The following is a 19,959-nucleotide window of genomic DNA, read 5'->3' on the forward strand; positions in this document are numbered from 1 at the left end:
CTGAACATTGAAGTAGAAGATCTGTTTACATGTTGTCCTACCACGGGAAGCTTTTACTCATACATAAATAATTCACATGTGCGTGTATAGCTGTAGTGCTATTCACAACTGGCGGCAGTTATTAGGTGCCCATGAAACAAACTCGTAGTTATCAGCATTGTGATACCAGCTAATATAAAAAGCACCAGGGCTACTTTCTGTGTGTGGAACAAGCAGTTTTCTCTTCCATATGCTCTGGCTATTTATTTACAAAAGCCACAACTCATTTTTACTTTTGTTCCCACAGAAGTATTTGAAATTTCACTACTAAAACTACAGATTTCTTCTCTATTATAGGACCAATAATACACTATTCTGTATCAAAGCTTTCTTTTTATTCACATTATGACCATAATGCACATCACAAAATTAAATACAACATGCAATTGCGATATAAAAATCTCATTCTCCAATTGTTGGAAGACGAATTGTAAGTTACGCCTGTATATTAAATTATTACTTAATTATTGAGCTGTTTTCAATTTTTCATGTACGCATATATATTAAGTACAACATCTATAGTACAGACTAGGATTTCACATACATTTCATTTCATAATGATATTCGCTTCATTATGTACAATTAATTCACAATTCTACTAGGAAAATAGTGAATGTTCATAAAATTGAAAGATAAAAGCACTTGGGTGATGTGTCTGCTTACGAAGTGTGATAAAATTTTACTTTTTTGGACTGTGTCAATGAGCTAAATTGACAAAACTTCCTAACAATTTGGATATGGCCAGTAAATCAAATGGCAATTTTAGTCTTACAATCAGAGTGTCCTTCTCATACAAAACCTACACAATGTCCATAATTCATTGTGCACAGCAAACAGCTATCAAGAACTTGCTTCTGTGCTCTAGTGACTGATCACAATTCTAGTACTAATTACTGAATTTCAAATGCACTCGCAGAGCACTAGATGCCATCTTTCTGCTGTTACTTGAACGCACATAATAAGTTCTGCATATCAAAATAGACAACTTTGTAGAAAATATGTATTGTAAAAAACCATGGAGGGAATAATTTATGTAATACAATTACACTTAAATCAGAAGACGAGAATACAAAACACATTATAAAGCAGCAGTCTTCCTGACTACAAATTAGGCGACACCTAAGAACAGGATGCAGCCATCGACCGTGCAGGAAGGTTCAAGCAGACCTCACGGAGAGAGGAGTAGCAGACGGAGGCCCGTGCCGACAAGCGGCGAGGCGCGCCATCACAAAGACACGAGCTTTGCAGGAACAGCATCTGGAGAAGCTAAGTCGGCACTGTTGCGTTGCTGGCTTGAGCAAGAGGGAATGAGAGGTGCTGACACAGGCGTGAGGCCGGTTCCCCCTTCCATAAGAGAATCAAAGTTGAATGGCATTCCAGCTGAAGGTGTAGTGACAGGAACACCTGCGACCTCAGACACAGATGCTGCCACTTTCAGTGTCCCAGCAGCGGGGGTGAAAGCGGCCGCTACAGGCAACGAGTTTGGCCTCGGCGGCTTGGCTACACCACCGGTACCTGCAACAGGCCCCGGCAGTGACGGTTCTGGTGCTAATCGTTTGGCTGGAGGTGGTCCGTGAGGATCCTCATCCGTTTCACTTTTCACGCACATCTCCTCACTGACTGATGTCGGCGGACGATAATCGAACGGCTTGACATCGAGAGGTGAGCACGATCCAGCTGTTCCATTCAGTCGGCAGTGTCTCTGGTGAGCTTCCAATAAGAACTCTAAGTCTTCTTTCTGTTGCGTAAGTTGCTGAATTTCCAATTGTAAACCTTGTTTCTTCTGCTCCAGCCCCTCTGTTTCCTGTAAGAAGAGAAAGACATTTCACATCTTTGTTCCACATTTTATGTGAAGAAAAGATAATACACTTGAACTAAAAACTTATGATAAACTTCATTTAGTTTAAGGAGTTTTGCTTAAGAGCGGTTACATGAAGTAAGAAAACGGGGTTTCTTAAATTGAGGGGAAGAAAGTACCTGCAATAAAGCATTTGTATGATCCAGTCTCCTCTTTCGGCATCTGGCAGCAGCCATTTTGTTTCGTTCACGCCTCACACGTCTTCTCTCCTCCTCCTCAGGCGAAATCTAGAAAAGGAAGGATTAACATTAGCATTCTTTTAACAAATTGATGGCTGTCATTATGTCTTTTGGAGTTAATACACCATATTTTTGTGCAACTTTATTTGAATATTTTTTTTGTTAGCTCAAGAGATGAAAACACTAACCCCAGTATTTTTCGTCGGCCGCCGCCCGCCTACGTTGCGACGTGGAGCTGCAGTAACACTAGCAGCAGTGACTGGAATTGTAGCAGTGGTGGCCACTGTTGTTGGTAATACTGAAGCAGTTGTAACAACAGTGGGACGAGCAGCTTGTTGACCCACATCTGCTTGCCATGCGGGTTTGCTTTCCAAGAGACTCATGTATGTGCCGCCAACTAAAGTTAAAAAAATTAAAATACAATTAAGTCTTTTAAAAAGTAATTTCACAGTTTCAGTAAAAGGGAATACAAAATTTCTGAGTCATCAAATATTAGTGATATTCAGTGGAAAATTACAACTGTCTACAGATAGGAGGAGGACACAGCAGTGAGCACTCAGAGATCTTACTTTTGAAAGAAATTAAAAAGAGACTGATGGCAATATTGAAGGAGACTGATGGCAATACAGACAAATTAAGGATGCACAGAAACCAATGCACTGAATTGCATAGTTTGAAATATCTGGTTAATCAACTACAGTATAATGATAGTGAAGGAGAGCCCTATTCATGGCGACTGCAGTATAATGATAGTGAAGAAGAGCCCTGTTCGTGGAATGCAGTACATTGCATTACATGAAAAAGAAACAAAACTGTGTAGTAAAGAAACATTTAGCAATGCTTGACACTATTAGTCTATTAAAATGTGAAACTTCCTGGTAAATTAAAACTGTGTGCCAGATCGAGATTCGATCTCGGGACCTTTGCCTTTTGCGGGCAAGTGCTCTACCAACTGAGCTACCCAAGAACGATTCACGCCCCATCCTCACAGCTTTAATCCCGCCAGTATCTTGTCTCCTCTGCAGAGAGACAATTTCATTCTAGAATTAAAATTTGAATGTTCGTGATGACAAGCAATGAGAGTAGAATCTAGTACCATTGAAGGTTAAAGAAATTAACAGGAAAATGCGCAGAACTGTCAAATTTGCCTAAAATATCATTCACTTTCACTTATCAGTCCAAAACTATAACATTAAAATAGTACAATATTTCTAATTTACACACCTTGTGATACTGGCTGCACAACGGGAGGGACGAAGCCAGCCTCGTTTTGATGAGAGCTGACCTCACACTCCAGGTCAATCAATGTCTGTTCAATATTACGTAGTGTGGTGGGAGTCAGTGTAGCTGTAGTTCTTGTAGGTACACCAGAGTTCAGGCCATCCAGAGTGACAAACTGGAAAGAGGAAAAGTTACTGTCAGTAACACGTTTTGAAACCGTTTAATAAAGATTTATGTTGCAGTGAAAGTAAATTGGGAAACAGTATGTTACATTCTCTGCTTTGGTGCCAAGCGAAAGGGTTTTCAATTGTCATTTGACGAAATGGGGTTTCAGTACAACATTCAACCCAAACTGTCTGGAAAGAACATCAACAATAATCATAGCAACCTGCTTTACCCAAAAAGAATGCAGTTCGCGTACGGGAAAATTTAACTAGTGTTATTTTTGGCTCAATGAATCAGTTCAGATACCTTTTCCAGTACCAAGTCTCAGTTTATTGTCATTGTGTGAGCACGCTGCCAATGACGCAATAAATGGGTGAGAAAAGCAGCTTTTCTCATGCACAACGGGCGATTACGCATCTTTTTTCGCGATGGGTACTATGACGTAGGCTTTACCTGCTGAAACCACAACTCCGGCGGGATGAGGCTGCTCAAATCTATCGGCTCCATTTCGGCGTGTTTTTTTCGAGTGTATCCCGTCAGATCGATCGTATAGCTCCTTCCCTCGTATCGTAGGCCGAAGAAAGGAGATCGTTCGTTCGAGTACGGAGGGCGGCGCGGACCCGTGCTCTCGTTGCGCCGAGTGGCCGCCTAACTGCGGCTGTTTTTAACTCCTGCCCGCCCGCTGCTGAATTTTCTTCTCTCCCTACTGCCGGACGCCACCAGCACCACAGTTTTGGCACTTCGCCGAGGCCAGGGCTACCCAAAAGCATCTCACAGTACGAATAACTACTGGAAGACGCTCTTGCCCGACAACTAGCTGAAGAAACTGCAGGTTTTTCTCGATACCACCGAGAGCCAGTATGATCCGAAATACTATTACCCTCTAACTATCTTTCAAGTACGTACAAGCTGTTGTGGAACTTTCTTAGCCCTACGTGGGGCATTCTGGAAGGTGAGTCAAGGAGTCGCGTTGTGGATTTCCTCGGAGGGCAGGCTGCGGCATGTCCGGTCCGGAAATTCCTTCTGCCGCCCACTACGTCGCTACCTTCTCTGGGCGTCACTCTCGAGCACCACACATCAAGGCTAATACGGAACCGCGTTTTCACACTATCTTCAGATATGTTACTTAATCAACTATCAGGAACATTTTCCAAAGACCGGTCTCCATTTCTCGAATGTCTGCGACGGAAAGACCATATAAAGATAAAATTTAATGAACGACTTTTAATATTAGGTCAACAATCATCTCGAGTATTTATACATATTCGTATCTGCGTGACAAGAATTCTTAACGATTTTTGGGACTTATCCTATTCTCGATTTCAGTCTGAACAACATCATAATACGCGAAAATATCAGGGTCCGGCAGCACGAAGCTGAAGCATGGCAGGGCCACCACTGCTCTCTCCATGGAACGTGAAGCTAACTATTTAAGAAACTGCAGTTTCACGAACGCTTTAGTTTTGACACTCGTTGTACTGACAAAGAGACGCTGCCTGTCATTAAAATGTCAGACCAGAACAATAGGCCTGTTTCTTGCATCAAACACTCATGACGAAAAATATCTGGAGCACACTGCGCTGATAATCTGAGGATGCGCTGGGATACTCCTTGTAAATCTGCCATTCTTAGAAACTACAGTTAACGAACACCCTGACCAAAAGAACAAACACCACCCGTAATACGGTAGGAAACTTTCATTGTACTTGGATGATGCTACATGATAGTCAAGTTTCCATATTTGTGCGATTTTATAAGAAGCGTAAACTTTTGAAAAACGTAACTTGCATTTTACGTTTAAAAAAGTATAGTGTCAGAACAACCAAAAGCGCGATGTCGGGAACTCACCACTTTTATTCTATGGGTATGGAATGCTAGCACAGCACACAAAGAACTGTCCAGATGGACAATGGCTGGAACACATATCTCTTTCACGTGACAACTCGGTCATGTGACTGCCGTCTGGACCCCTGGCACCGCCCTTACTGCCAGACCAACTTGCGCAAGAGAAACTCCACGCCTTATTTGCCGTTGCTGTATTGCTCATATATGGCGATAACTATCGCAGTTTGGAATACTACCGAAATCTCAAATATCACTGTTCGCCTTACGTACTCTACGACACGATAATGCAAAATCGGTTACATTAATCATGAAGGCAAGTGAACTAAAGAAGTTGGAGTGAATTAGTATAACTTTACTATCTGGTTACAAGAAAGGACAGATTTCTATAGCGCCCAAAATCTTCATTTCATTTCGTTCTCTATTGCTACAGTGCGAGGTAATGACTTGGCAACGCCGTGCTCTCTCCAAGAAACGCATGACGTCATTCTGACGTCACAACAATTCAGGCCCTGAAATGCCACCTGACTGACGCAATGCAACGAATAACGACGCGTGTGTAGGATTTCGCATCAAATTTGTGAAATTATGTCGTCTGACTTAGGACATCCGTAGGTACATCATAACTGTTTGACTAAACGGGCTGCTAAAATCAGAGGGCACATGTCGAATAACACAGAAAAAAAATTAACTTGTCTTCCATGAATTGCAAATTTTTATTGAACGCAGATAAACAGCAACCACTAACTGGCACAGTACGAATTGGAGAAATAGCAAGGGTTGTAGTAGCGCACATGGGCAAGAATGTTGCGACGAGATTACTTCAATATCATTGTACACCAATATCGCTGCACATTGTTGTTGACTTTTAGAATAACTATATGCGATGTGTGTGTGACAGATTAAGACTGACGCAATTATCAAAAATGTTTCAGAAAAATGCAATATAGTCTTCGGTATAACTTAGCACCTAATCGTTCTACGTACCATTCGTTGTTTATCGCTGTTGCGACTCCAATCAGAGTACATAGTCAGCAATTGATCGTCCTCTCTGTCCAGCACTTGAGAACTCAAAGGTACCAGCTGAGGCATCAAATCCAAATTCATAAGGTCGGACGGGAGACGAAAAAGCTGAACGCTGCGAGCACTTCGCGACACAACCGCACTCGGCCTCTCTCCACGAGCGACTAACAGCCGTTCGGCGCGCGCCGTCACTTTTACAAGGTCGGCGCGCAGCGGCTGACGTCATGCGGCGTTGCTAGTTCGCGGAACTCTACTATCTCGCCTTCCGCAGGACAAAGTGCCCGCTGCCGCTTCTCGGTAGCGAACTCGCCACCTGTGCTAGGTCCTTCGCTTTACTGCCGTTTTGACATACTTTCTTCCGGGCGATGGCCGAACGCATTAACTGGCATAATACCAAATTCAAACACCGTTCACAAATCCAAATTCTAGAACGTTCTCTCATGAATCAATTTTGCTAACTACGTTAGATTATTTTTTGACACTGAAACTGCTAAAAAAATGGAACTTTATCAAAGAACATTAGTAAGTCCGGTTTTAAGAGGCCTGCACACATCCAACGTTTTTTGACAATTGCATTATTAGTTTGTCGAATCTTCGATATGATTTCAAAGGTTAAGACGTCGAACAACAGAAAAAAAAGCGTGTGCCGCACTATGTTACCTACAGCTGCTAAGAAACCACGAACCGAGGAAATAGGACCGAGGATGCCTTAAAAGAAGAAGCGACTTGTCGCTTGTTAATTTACTAACTGCAATCAGTACCACGCATCCGAAAAAATTTCATAAACTATTCCTAGATGAGTCTTACATCGTACTACGAATTATTAATGTTGATACGACATAAAATATATGACATAAAATACCGAAGCAAAATACATTGCTGAGAGAGACAACTGCGCTCAAAGAGAAATTGAGAATACCGTAACAGATTTCTAGCGACAGGCAGGTCATTTGAGTGCTTGAAGCTAAGTATTGTATTATCAGCAAACGCAATCAACAAAATTGTGGAAACTTGTGAAGCAATTACACCTGCTCCGGAAAGATAAATTCTTACGAATTGTGGTAATTTAGTGAAACACATACACTTTGCACACTTCTTACCAGTCACTGCATGTATACGGCGTACCATTCAAGCTAGAGGAGTTTTTCCACACACCTGTGTAACTGAACAAGCTAGTACTTAGTTTTCAAATTAATAAAAAGAACAATGTCATAGTGAACCCTCCTGTGGCTATATGAAAGTCGTGAATATAATGACAGCTACTTCTTAACCTCGTAAAACTGTTTTGTGTGCTTTCTTAAGAGGTTTATTTTTCATAGACGGCATATTTTTAATATTTGTCTATATATTCCTACGAAGACTGACCCCACAGTGATGGCATTATTGCTGTAGTGCTCGATAAATTCAACCGTCATTTCTTTGTTCATTTTAGAAAGAACAATGAATTGTAATGGCGTGAATATCTATTAAAGGAAAAAAAAGGACGAACTGAAAAACATCAACGCTACACGCAGACACCACACGGCTAGCCAATGAAGCTCTGTCAACATCCGAACGGCAACCGTCAATGACCTCACATGCTCGCTACGTACTGACAATTCTAGTTCATACATGTTATAAAATGTATATCTATGTATGTACGTTCCCTATCTCCTCCTACAACACCGGCCCAATATCAACCAAACTTGGAACACACATCACTGCCTGGAAAGAATCGCTGTGGAGGGGGCGGTAAGAACCACCTAAACTGTCAAAAAGGTTCAAAAAATGGTTCAAATGGCTCTGAGCACTATGGGACTCAACTGCTGTGGTCATAAGTCCCCTAGAACTTAGAACTACTTAAACCTAACTAACCTAAGGACAGCACACAACACCCAGCCATCACGAGGCAGAGAAAATCCCTGACCCCGCCGGGAATCGAACCCGGGAACCCGGGCGTGGGAAGCGAGAACGCTACCGCACGACCACGAGATGCGGGCTGTCAAAAAGGTGTGTGGGGTGAAAAATAGTGCGCGAATATCCAGTCTTTTGCGAATGAGAGCACTTAGTGACTTGCAACCAACTTTACACATTATGTCAAGCATTTACGGGTCTTTTTTCTCGCTGACAAGCCTCCACAAAATTATAAAAGTAAAAAAAGGTTATCGCTTTCTGCGTTTTCACTTTCATGCAGTAAAACTGCTGCATCAAGTTTGACGTTTTAATTTATTACTACTTTAAGAGTAACTGTCTTCCTGACTCATTTTGCAGACAGTGTTCGCAGATACCAATGAATGTACTTAAATTTATATCATTGTACGAATAATTGTTCAGGAGATACGATTTTATAAAAATTGAGCTACATGAAAACTAAATTGTAGGATGACATTCTCTATAGATACAGCTGAAAATGTGTACTGATGTGTGTGAAATGTGTTAAATATACACTCCTGGAAATTGAAATAAGAACACCGTGAATTCATTGTCCCTGGAAGGGGAAACTTTATTGACACATTCCTGGGGTCAGATACATCACATGATCACACTGACAGAACCACAGGCACATAGACACAGGCAACAGAGCATGCACAATGTCGGCACTAGTACAGTGTATATCCACCTTTCGCAGCAATGCAGGCTGCTATTCTCCCATGGAGACGATCGTAGAGATGCTGGATGTAGTCCTGTGGAACGGCTTGCCACGCCATTTCCACCTGGCGCCTCAGTTGGACCAGCGTTCGTGCTGGACGTGCAGACCGCGTGAGACGACGCTTCATCCAGTCCCAAACATGCTCAATGGGGGACAGATCCGGAGATCTTGCTGGCCAGGGTAGTTGACTTACACCTTCTAGAGCACGTTGGGTGGCACGGGATACATGCGGACGTGCATTGTCCTGTTGGAACAGCAAGTTCCCTTGCCGGTCTAGTAATGGTAGAACGATGGGTTCGATGACGGTTTGGATGTACCGTGCACCATTCAGTGTCCCCTCGACGATCACCAGTGGTGTACGGCCAGTGTAGGAGATCGCTCCCCACACCATGATGCCGGGTGTTGGCCCTGTGTGCCTCGGTCGTATGCAGTCCTGATTGTGGCGCTCACCTGCACGGCGCCAAACACGCATACGACCATCATTGGCACCAAGGCAGAAGCGACTCTCATCGCTGAAGACGACACGTCTCCATTCGTCTCTCCATTCACGCCTGTCGCGACACCACTGGAGGCGGGCTGCACGATGTTGGGGCGTGAGCGGAAGACGGCCTAACGGTGTGCGGGACCGTAGCCCAGCTTCATGGAGACGGTTGCGAATGGTCCTCGCCGATACCCCAGGAGCAACAGTGTCCCTAATTTGCTGGGAAGTGGCGGTGCGGTCCCCTACGGCACTGCGTAGGATCCTACGGTCTTGGCGTGCATCCGTGCGTCGCTGCGGTCCGGTCCCAGGTCGACGGGCACGTGCACCTTCCGCCGACCACTGGCGACAACATCGATGTACTGTGGAGACCTCACGCCCCCCGTGTTGAGCAATTCGGCGGTACGTCCACCCGGCCTCCCGCATGCCCACTATACGCCCTCGCTCAAAGTCCGTCAACTGCACATACGGTTCACGTCCACGCTGTCGCGGCATGCTACCAGTGTTAAAGACTGCGATGGAGCTCCGTATGCCACGACAAACTGGCTGACACTGACGGCGGCGGTGCACAAATGCTGCGCAGCTAGCGCCATTCGACGGTCAACACCGCGGTTCCTGGTGTGTCCGCTGTGCCGTGCGTGTGATCATTGCTTGTACAGCCCTCTCGCAGTGTCCGGAGCAAGTATGGTGGGTCTGACACACCGGTGTCAATGTGTTCTTTTTTCCATTTCCAGGAGTGTATGTGACATGTGGATATTCTGGCAAAGCTGCAGGTAAAAAGCTCCTCCTGAACCCCTGGATCGATTTCGACCACACTTGGTACACGTATTACTCACTATCTGTAAAGAAATACTGTGGAGGTAAGAACTACCAGCCTGCTATTGGAGTTGGGGGATAACTTGGTGACAGTGAGAGAAGGTGGTGAGAAGGAGACAGTCAGAGGCAGGGAGGAAGAGGAGGAAATTGACAGAGAAAGGGAAGAGGAAGAGTAAGAGAGGAGGGAGGAGTAGATCGACCTAGAGGGTCTGAAGACGAGATGACTAACGCTGGGTATTTGGCTAGTTGTGAGAATAATCTGGGTGTCATAAATACTGTTCATCAGTATTTCTGATATTGATAATGTGTCAATAAGCGCTGTCATACAGTCAGTGTATCGATGGTTCTACAATACTACTACATGTGTGAGGACCTCTTAAGTTCGTCAACCGACTGTATTAACTTGAGTATTTCAAAGAGAGAACGATATCCTAAGGGATCACAATTTCCGTTAAGGCTCGCCATGATAACTTGGTGAAGCAGTCACGCCTGACGGTGGATATCTCGAGATAACTGGAAACACATACATAAACGTTAAAGTACAAGAAACTGCAGCACAACCAAATGAAATTCTGTTCCGTGAGACTACCATCGTCTGAAATACGTGCAGATTCATAGAAAATTAAATATGCTGTCTGTAAAATGAAACCGATTTGCGGAGTACTTTAAAAATGACTTTTCTTACAGTGTTTCTATCTCAACAGTACTCGTTTGTAAGTATGAACAGTTTCACATCTATTATGTATTTTGCACATTCGTGTGTACGACATTGGATGTATCAGGAAATATTCAGCGTAAGAATCTGCACGTTATCTGACATCTTTTATGGATGGGTTCTGCCCTTTGACATTCGCTGGTTATGCAACACTTGCCTTTGCCTGTGTATCTCGATATACTGACAGACCTAAAACGTACATTTGTACAACACATTCATGCGTGCCCAGTGTTTTGCTCAGTTCGCAAGCGGAAACTATTATATGCCGTTCCACAATAGCTGTCAATATGCTACCGTAGGTGATTTATATTATAATGAAAAGATTATTTGTTACAATTGAACAGGCAAATAGTTGATATTCACCATCAGTTTGATCTTTCCAATATTTTATCTTTTTGTTTTCGTGTATAGTCTACAACAGTATACGTATGACCACTTAAATGTACCGAGCGGGGTGGCGCAGTGGTTAGACACTGGACTCGCATTCGGGAGGACGACGGTTCAATCCCGCGTCCGGCCATCCTGATTTAGGTTTTCCGTGATTTCCCTAAATCACTCCAGGCAAATGCCGGGATGGTTCCTCTGAAAGGGCACGGCCGACTTCCTTCCCAATCCTTCCCTAATCTGATGAGACCGATGACCACGCTGTCTGGTCTCCTTCCCCAAACCAACCAACCAACTTAAATGTAAGTAACAAGTTTTTAATGTTTTTATCAACGTATTACCTGGTTCTTTATAACTAGGTTTACAAGCACTCAATTTTCCGCCAGTACTTGTAATGATTTTTCGGTACTTAAGACAGCCCCTTTTCAGCGTTCTACTCGTAATTTAATCTCAATGTACATGATAAATATGTCCTCACTAGCTCCACCCCGCAATGTTACCCGCGGTGGAACAGCTGGTCATACAAAAAAGGGTCTGCTTATGTATTTATCCCAATCTTCTATTAGTCCATCCGCTCCTTCCCCCTCTCCCTGTCCATCTCCGCTCCCCTCTCTGTCCACCTCCTCCAACCCCTCCTCTCCCCCCCCCCCCGCATTCACTGTCGACTCCTGTTCGCCCTCTCCACCTCCTTCTGCCTCCTCCTCCCTCTTTCTGTCCATCTCCTCCTTCCTATATCTGTGTCCACTGTCTCTCCACGTTATCACTCCCACCCCAATAGGAGGCTCGTGGCTCTTATCCTCATAGTATTTCTATCCAGATCGTAACTACTGTGTGTATCGAATTTGGTGGAAATCCTTTCGGGTGTATCACTAGCGAATTTCGCTCCACGGTTTCATTTCCATGCAGCTCACTGTTTATGACATCGGTATCTCCTGAACTATGTATCGCATGATGTTATAATTTTGCTGTTACATGTGAACACTGTCTTCAAAATGTGTCGCGATTTGCAGTTAGCAGTAAAGAATTAATAAATTAAAGCGTCATGCTTCACACAGCAGTTTTACTGCATGAAATGCAGTGAGCGATAAACTTCTCTCCCTTAGTCGCTTTGTGCGGGTTGTCTGCGAGAAAAACTGGCGTAAAGGTTTGAAATTATGTGTAAAGCTTGTTGCGAGTCAAGTCACTAAGTGCTCTCATTCTCAAATAATGGACGAATAAAGTATGGGTATTTGCGCGTCGTGGACTACACTCCTCTTTCACCCACATCCCTTTGATAGAGAGGTATATAGAGTAGTCAGAAACAGTCCGAAAAGTTTGTAAGGATGTTACAATGTAGTGTGTGCTGAGAAATAATCGTTAAAAACATTTGATACGTTGCGCAGTTGCCGAGTTAGCATTTATCCAATCGGGCCGTTTCGTTTCGCGCACAAATTCAAGCGACCTGTCACATACAATTAGTGTTCTCATAGCGTAGGGGATAGCGCACGACACTGCTTAGCCTTTGGCTCGGGTTTGATCCTTACTACCATCCCATGTCCAATATTTTTACTGCTCTCTTGTTCGGTTTTAGGAAATCAAACGAAAAACACGTTTGGCGAACACCGTCTCTGGCGGGCCGCTTGAATTTGCGCGCGCAACAGCCTGATTGGCTAACTTAACCGTTGATTAACTCGGCGCATCGTCTTATTTCTCAGCACAACCTATTCTGCAACTCCCTTAAAGTTTTGCAGCACGCTACTGGCAACTTTGTAAATATTTTAGTAGCCTACGTGTTAATTCAAGGTATAAGCAACCGCTATTCACAATTTCATCCAAATCCGACCAGCCGTTTCGGCGTGAAGGAGTAATAAACATTAAATCACTCACTCAAGCTCTCTCTGTCTCTCTCTCTCTCTCTCTCTCTCTCTCTCTCTCTCTCTCTCTTGCCGGCCGAAGTGGCCGTGCGGTTAAAGGCGCTGCAGTCTGGACCCGCAAGACCGCTACGGTCGCAGGTTCGAATCCTGCCTGGGGCATGGATGTTTGTGACATCCTTAGGTTAGTTAGGTTTAACTAGTTCTAAGTTCTAGGGGACTAATGACCTCAGCAGTTGAGTCCCATAGTGCTCAGAGCCATTTGAACCATTTTTTCTCTCTCTCTCTCTCTCTCTCTCTCTCTCTCTCTCTCTCTCTCTCTCTCACACACACACACACACACACACACACACACACACTTTAGTAAACACATTAAAAAAAGGTTTGCATCACCCCGGTTTCCAGAACTCCTGAAGATAGACGTTGATTATGGATATTATAACACAGACACAGTCCCTTTGACTGTTCAGAGATGTCACTAAACGCGCCCAAAGACGTAAATAACGATGCATGAGCAGCGCCTGTTAGACGGAGGTGGTCCGACAGCCGATCGGTTCCAGTCATTCCACCAGGAAGGAGGTACACGGCTCATGTTGTCTGTAGTTCAACCATGCCTAGACGGTCAATATCGTGGTTCGATCGCGTCCGCACTGTTACTTTGATCAGAAGGGCTCTCAACAAGGGAAGTGTCCAGGCGTTTCAGAGTGAACCAAAGCATGTTGTTCGGACATGGAGGAGAGACAGAGAGACAGGAACTGTTGATAACTATGCCTCGCCCAGGCCGCCTAAGGGCTACTACTGCAGTGGATGACCGCTACATCCGGATTATGACTCTGAGGAACCCTGACAGCAGCGCCACCATGTAGAATAATGCTTTTCGTGCAGACACAGGACGTCGTGTTACGACTCAAACTGTGCGCAACAGGCTGCATGATGTGCAACTTCACTCCCAATCTCCACGGCGAGGTACATCTTTGTTTCACGTTCTCTTAACCGATGAGTGTCGCATACGCCTTCAACCAGACATTCGTCGGAGACGTGTTTGGAGGCAACCCGGTCAGGCTGAACGCCTTAGACACACTGTCCTACGAGTGCAGAAAGGTGGAGGTTCCGTGCTGTTTTGGGGTGGCATTATGTGGGGCCGGCGTACGCTGCTGGTGGTCATGGAAGGTGCCGTAACGGCTGTACTATATGTGAATGCCATCCTACGACCGATAGTGCAACCTTATCGGCAGCATATTGGCGAGGCATTCGTCTTCATGGACAACAATTCGCGCCCCCGTCGTGCACATCTTGTGAATGACTTCCTTCAGGGTAACGACATAGCTCGACTAGAGTGGCCAGCATGTTCTCCAGACATGAACCCTAACGAACATGCCTAGGGTAGACTGAAAAAAGGCTGTTTATGGGCGACGTGACCCACCAACCACTCTGAGGGATGTACGCCGAATCGTCGTTGAGGAGTGGGCAATCTGGACCAACAGTGCCTTGATGAACTTGCCACGACGAATACAGGCATACATCAATGCAAGAGGCCCTGCTACTGGGTATTAGAGGTACCAGTGTGTACAGCAATGTGGACCACCACCTCTGAAGGTCCCGTTGGATGGTGTTACACATGCAACGTGTGGTTTTCATGAGGAATAAAAAGGGTGGAAATGATGTTTATGTTGATCTCTGTTCCAATTCTCTATACAGGTTACGGAACTCTCGGAGCAGAGGTGATGCAAAACTTTTTTTCAATGTGAGTACAAGATTATTCGCTGACGATTGAGTAGTAATAGCTGATAGTGAGAAATCCTTTCAAAGATCCATTCAAGTTGTTACACCTTATAATTAAATTAATAATTTTAACATCACTACTATCGCGACCAAAGCCGTGGCGTTTAAAGGACTAGAATCTACTAGGTGTAAAATACTACCTCGCGCTGGAACTGAACTGCAGTACTAATGGCAGCCTCTCGAGCGTTACGTAATATTGGAACGAGAGTGTGTCATGTTGCTTCAGAGATAATCCTCTAGTATGCACACTGGAGGAGGCGCACTGTTTACTTATCTACTTTTTTTTTTTTTTTTGCAAGCCACACGACAGAACTTGTACTTGTGCTACAACACTGACCGGAACCTGAGATACTGGAAGGCAACCCACTTTTTTTTCCGCGAATACTTCTACCAACAAACAAGCAATAACAATGTTCAGTCCAACACAAATAATTTGTTCCGTATTTGACAAGCAGAATTCTTCGAAGAAAACCGTTTTAGTAAGAAAACATAAGATAGTGCTTCAACTCTTATCCAATCTGTAGCAGAAGTTAAGAGAAATCATTGGACATAAATGCTAGAAGGTGTAGACATGACGACAAGGAGTCGAACGAGATGGAGTCTCCTATGTCGCCAGAGTGAAACAATTCAGGCAATCATTTCCCCAAACCAAATAGCACAACAGATCCTTAAAAATGGTGAAACAGAAAAATGGGGCAAAGGATCTAAGACTATATCTAGAAGCGAATGAGCTGTCACCTCAGTTTTCTGAAAAAGTGCTACAAAAAGCATAAAACAACGTTAAAGTGACAAGGCAGTAGAGGTCGCTTGGACGACATGCGAATAGAGCAACAACACTGAATTTGGCTTGCTGTATTGTCATCTTTATTAAGATATCAGAAAAGATTCTTTTGAACTGTCCATCACGAAAAGACTGATAGATTAGTTATACCTGAACAGACCGGTTCCAAGCCGCAAAGAAATGGTACAGCAAAATAACCCCACCTTACGCAGAACATAAGAGGATGAATTTGAAAGCACTGGAGCGGCATTTATCGACGTTTCATCAGCTTACGGTACAGTCCAACACACGAAGGTTTTCTGTGCATGGATGTGAAAGATATAGCCTTGTAGAATCGGACATTTCTACCGAAAATAAAAACTAAGCAGTCCTGTGCTTAAGTTAAAAATTAGTAAACCCTAAATTGTTTATTGAATCTAATTCCCAAGCAGAAAACATCTTCAGACTTCTGACTACTTTACAAATGAATTAATGCATTAAATATTTGAAATTAAGCATTCAAGCGAAAAATTGTTTACAAGACGTGTGAAATTATGTTTAAAGATATTTAGAAGTCGCTAAGTGTTCACATTATCACACACTGGGTGACTACAGACTGGGTAATTTGCGCTTCGTTATAAGAAAAAGCTAGTTTTTTCACGCATCTGGATATTTATGACACTGTATCTCCGAAATGTGTATCCAATGACATATATTTGCAGTTATATTTCAGTGGTATACGTGAAGAATGCCTGCATATTTTATTGCAAATAGAGTTAGTAATAAAGATGTAATAAACTAAGCTTCATGCCTGCTGCGGCGGTTTTACTGCATCAGCAGCGAAAATTTAGTACGCAATAAACTCTTTTCCTTTCATCATTCTGTGTGGGATGTTAGCGAGACAAACTTTCGCAAAGGTTTGAAATTATGTCTAGAGTTGGCTGCAAGTCGCCATCTGTCCTCCTCAAATACAAGATCAACACTGTATAGTCTGGGCATTTCAGCGCTATGAGTTAACACTGCATCTAGACATACAGGGTGTAACGGGTGTACCATAAGTGCAGCTATTTTCATATATGGTACCTTCAAATCTACACACATAAGTACACACAGAATAGCACAATAATAACAAAATATATACGCAAAACATTTTGCCTCACAAAAATCATTTTTTTAAAAAATCGAGGGATCACTTAATTCGCTGAAAAAATTCAAATTTACGTCGTTTGGTTTGCAAATGAAAAGCTATCAGCGCAGGACACCATAGAGATGGTCCTGCAAAACCATATAATGTACATTCAATGTAAGAACAAGAAACCAACAAAAACTATCTTTAGTCCTCATTTTATTAGATCAATTACAACCTAAAATGTTCACTTTTTACAGTTATTCAATAAATAAAGCCCACTGATGATGGCGCAGAGAAGCCAAAACATGTTTGGGTAACAAGAAGAAACAGTTTTCTGCGTAAAAGGCGGAACCTTTATCCAATAATTTTAACTGCAAACACAAAAAAATAGAACAAGAGCTGCAAATACAAAAAGATAAATGTGTACATACATCAGGGTTTTTTTTTCCTGTGTCGAACAGTCTTCCCACAAACACGTCGCAACCTTTACCACCTGATGTGTTCTACGTCGTTGCACCGCTTTCGTAGAGGAAGTCTATCAGTATAGACTAACCATTTTGCGTCTACAGTTCAACACCTGACCTGGCTGCCTAGGTGAATATAAACATTAATGGCTTGCTCTTGCCACATGTACTTGGAGGTACTATCCAACCTAAAAACCTACTACTCCTAATAGCTACAATTATTCGTCTGCAAATCGCGCAAATACTAAAGTAATGATATTCAGTACACTGTCCTCAGTCACCAATAGAAATATCTGCACTTATACCCGATACACCTTGTACATACCGTTTATAACTGTAATAATTGTGCCGGCCGGTGTTGATTTTTTTTTGTAATAATTGTCTTGTGTGTTAAACCTCTGAGATAAGATTATACCTAACAATGAGCAGATTGTCACTGCATTTTAAATTCGGTAAATAATTAACGGAATACTGGAAATCAAATTTTTGTTGCATATGTAAACAGACAGTGATGTGCTAGGGGGCCGTGTACCACGAACAATCAACCGAATTAGCCGATTAGTAATGTAGATTTACCGAATCGTTTTTGAAACACACCATCAAAGTCAGAAGATGGATGCATGTACAACACATTTCAAACCACTACAGTACAGGTAACCTGCGATTCACTACCATGGACATGTTATATGGACTGGGCGCTGACTGACCATCTTTTGATATTCATTTAAGACTGACAAGTTTTACATCATTGCCCGCACTGGACATTCTCGACACTATCCAAGCATATTCACTGGTTTGTATTACTATGGTACAGCATCTCAGTGCTCAGAGCCATTTGAACCAGCCAGCTTTCCGGCGTGTCCAGGTTACACGTACAAAGTGCAAAAATTTCGCGCTGTGGAAACGTTAAGCAGGTAGTGTCGTAGCAGTACTCAGAGCTTCAGTATTCGCCCAATCATCAGCGCTCAGCGCCTGCACTCTTCAAGGCGCGAGGAACAATCGCTTTTTCAGCAGTCGCAGATCCTTAGGACGATTTGAAGTGGAATGATCATATAAAATTAATTGTTGGTAAGGTGGGTGCCAGGTTGAGATTCATTGGGAGAGTCCATCAACAAAGGAAGTGGCTTACAAAACACTCGTTCGACCTATACTTGAGTATTGCTCATCAGTGTTGGATCCGTATCAGATCGGGTTGACAGAGGCGGTAGAGAAGATCCAGTGGCAGACTCTGCATGAAAGGCGCTCTGCATCGCGGTGTAGTTTGCTGTCCAGGTTTCGAGAGGGTGCGTTTCTGAATGAGGTATCGAATATATTGCTTCCCCCTACTTATACCTCCCGAGGAGATCACAAATGTAAAATTAGGGAGATTCGAGCGCGCACAGAGGCTTTCCGGCAGTCGTTCTTCCCGCGAACCATACGCGACTGGAACAGGAAAGGGAGATAATTACAGTGGCACGTAAAGTGCCCTCTGTCACACACCGTTGGGTGGCTTGCGGAGTATAAATTTAGATGTAGATGGCAAAGGTCCCGAATTCCGGCGCACAGTTTTAATCTGCCAGGAAGTTTCATGTAAATGTTCGTTTGTTCACAAATTGTCATTGTCGGGAAGTTCTTGACTGATTGCTTTGGAAGTTTGCCACAGTGTTGAATTCTAATATGGGCGTGTTTTTAGCCATCTAATTCCATAATACATGTATATTTTTAATACGTACATACATATACATGCAATAGTGAAACGTTGTTAACATACAGGAAAGTTGTATTTGTGAATTACTGGTTTATGATTAGAATACTATGATTAGAATACTACTACAGAATCTGGATTTGGAATAAAAATAGACAAGGCTCATGGTCAGAGAGAGGAGGGAAGAGCAGATGGTCAGAGGAGTGGCAGGAAATGGACGTGTGTGTGTGTGTGTGTTTGGGAGAGAGAGAGAGAGAGAGAGAGAGAGAGAGAGAGAGAGAGAGAGAGAGAGAGAGGAGGAGGAGGAGGATGCATTGACAGAGGGAGGGGTGAGAGGGAGCTGGAGGAGACGGAGTAAGAGCGGGGAGGAGAAGATGGTCGGAGGGTGGGAGGAGGTGATGGACAAAGAGAAGGGGAAGGAGACGGACAAAGAAAAGAGGAGCGGCAAATGGACAGAAACAAGGAAGCGGAGGATATTAGGACGTATATCCAATTCCCATATGTATTAGAAACGTGTTCTTTCGCTTTTCTTTCTTTCCCATTTAAGCAGACTGAGTCACAGTAAAGTGTGGCCGGGTACAGCAGATTAAAATTAAATATTTATGGCAAGATAATTGCCAATTTATAAGTTTGTAAGTGACTAATTCTGTTTACAAATTCCTCTAGGGTATAGAACAAATTGTTAGGAGAAACAACTACAACAGGTGGACAAGTGGTCACCACTACCAGCACAGGCGCCCGTTTGTGCTGCGAAGTGTTCGGTTGTGATCCGTCAATCACCTCATATGAGGCGGCCGCTAGGACCGAGCGATTCTGGGCACTTCAGTCTGGAACCGGGTGACCGCTACGGTCGCAGGTTCGAATCCTGCCTCAGGCATGGATGTGTGTGATGTCCTTAGGTTAGTTAGGTTTAAGTAGTTCTAAGTTCCAAGGGACTGGTG

The 19,959-nt window shown here is 43.5% G+C and overlaps 1 protein-coding gene across 3 annotated transcripts in view; it reads right to left on the reverse strand.

The window, feature by feature from the left end:
- Window positions 1-352: 352 nt before the first annotated feature.
- The window catches only part of LOC126175091 (transcription factor kayak), a 112,081-nt gene continuing 92,474 nt past the window's right edge, over window positions 353-19,959 (reverse strand). Inside the window, exons 1-5 of one of the 3 annotated variants that reach the window (XM_049921637.1) lie at window positions 6,292-6,476; window positions 3,301-3,472; window positions 2,265-2,473; window positions 2,017-2,124; window positions 353-1,843 (exon numbers count right to left, since the gene is read on the reverse strand). In XM_049921637.1, the coding sequence (XP_049777594.1) occupies window positions 1,265-1,843; window positions 2,017-2,124; window positions 2,265-2,473; window positions 3,301-3,472; window positions 6,292-6,411 (1,188 nt within the window). In that variant the 5' untranslated portion in view covers window positions 6,412-6,476 and the 3' untranslated portion in view covers window positions 353-1,264. Of the gene's footprint in view, window positions 1,844-2,016; window positions 2,125-2,264; window positions 2,474-3,300; window positions 3,473-3,915; window positions 4,136-6,291; window positions 6,477-19,959 lie in introns of those variants that run through there. The other 2 variants (XM_049921655.1, XM_049921645.1) reach the window with 2 other exon arrangements.

The sequence above is a fragment of the Schistocerca cancellata genome, chromosome 1, assembly GCF_023864275.1.
Source record: "Schistocerca cancellata isolate TAMUIC-IGC-003103 chromosome 1, iqSchCanc2.1, whole genome shotgun sequence".
Lineage (NCBI taxonomy): Eukaryota > Metazoa > Arthropoda > Insecta > Orthoptera > Acrididae > Schistocerca > Schistocerca cancellata.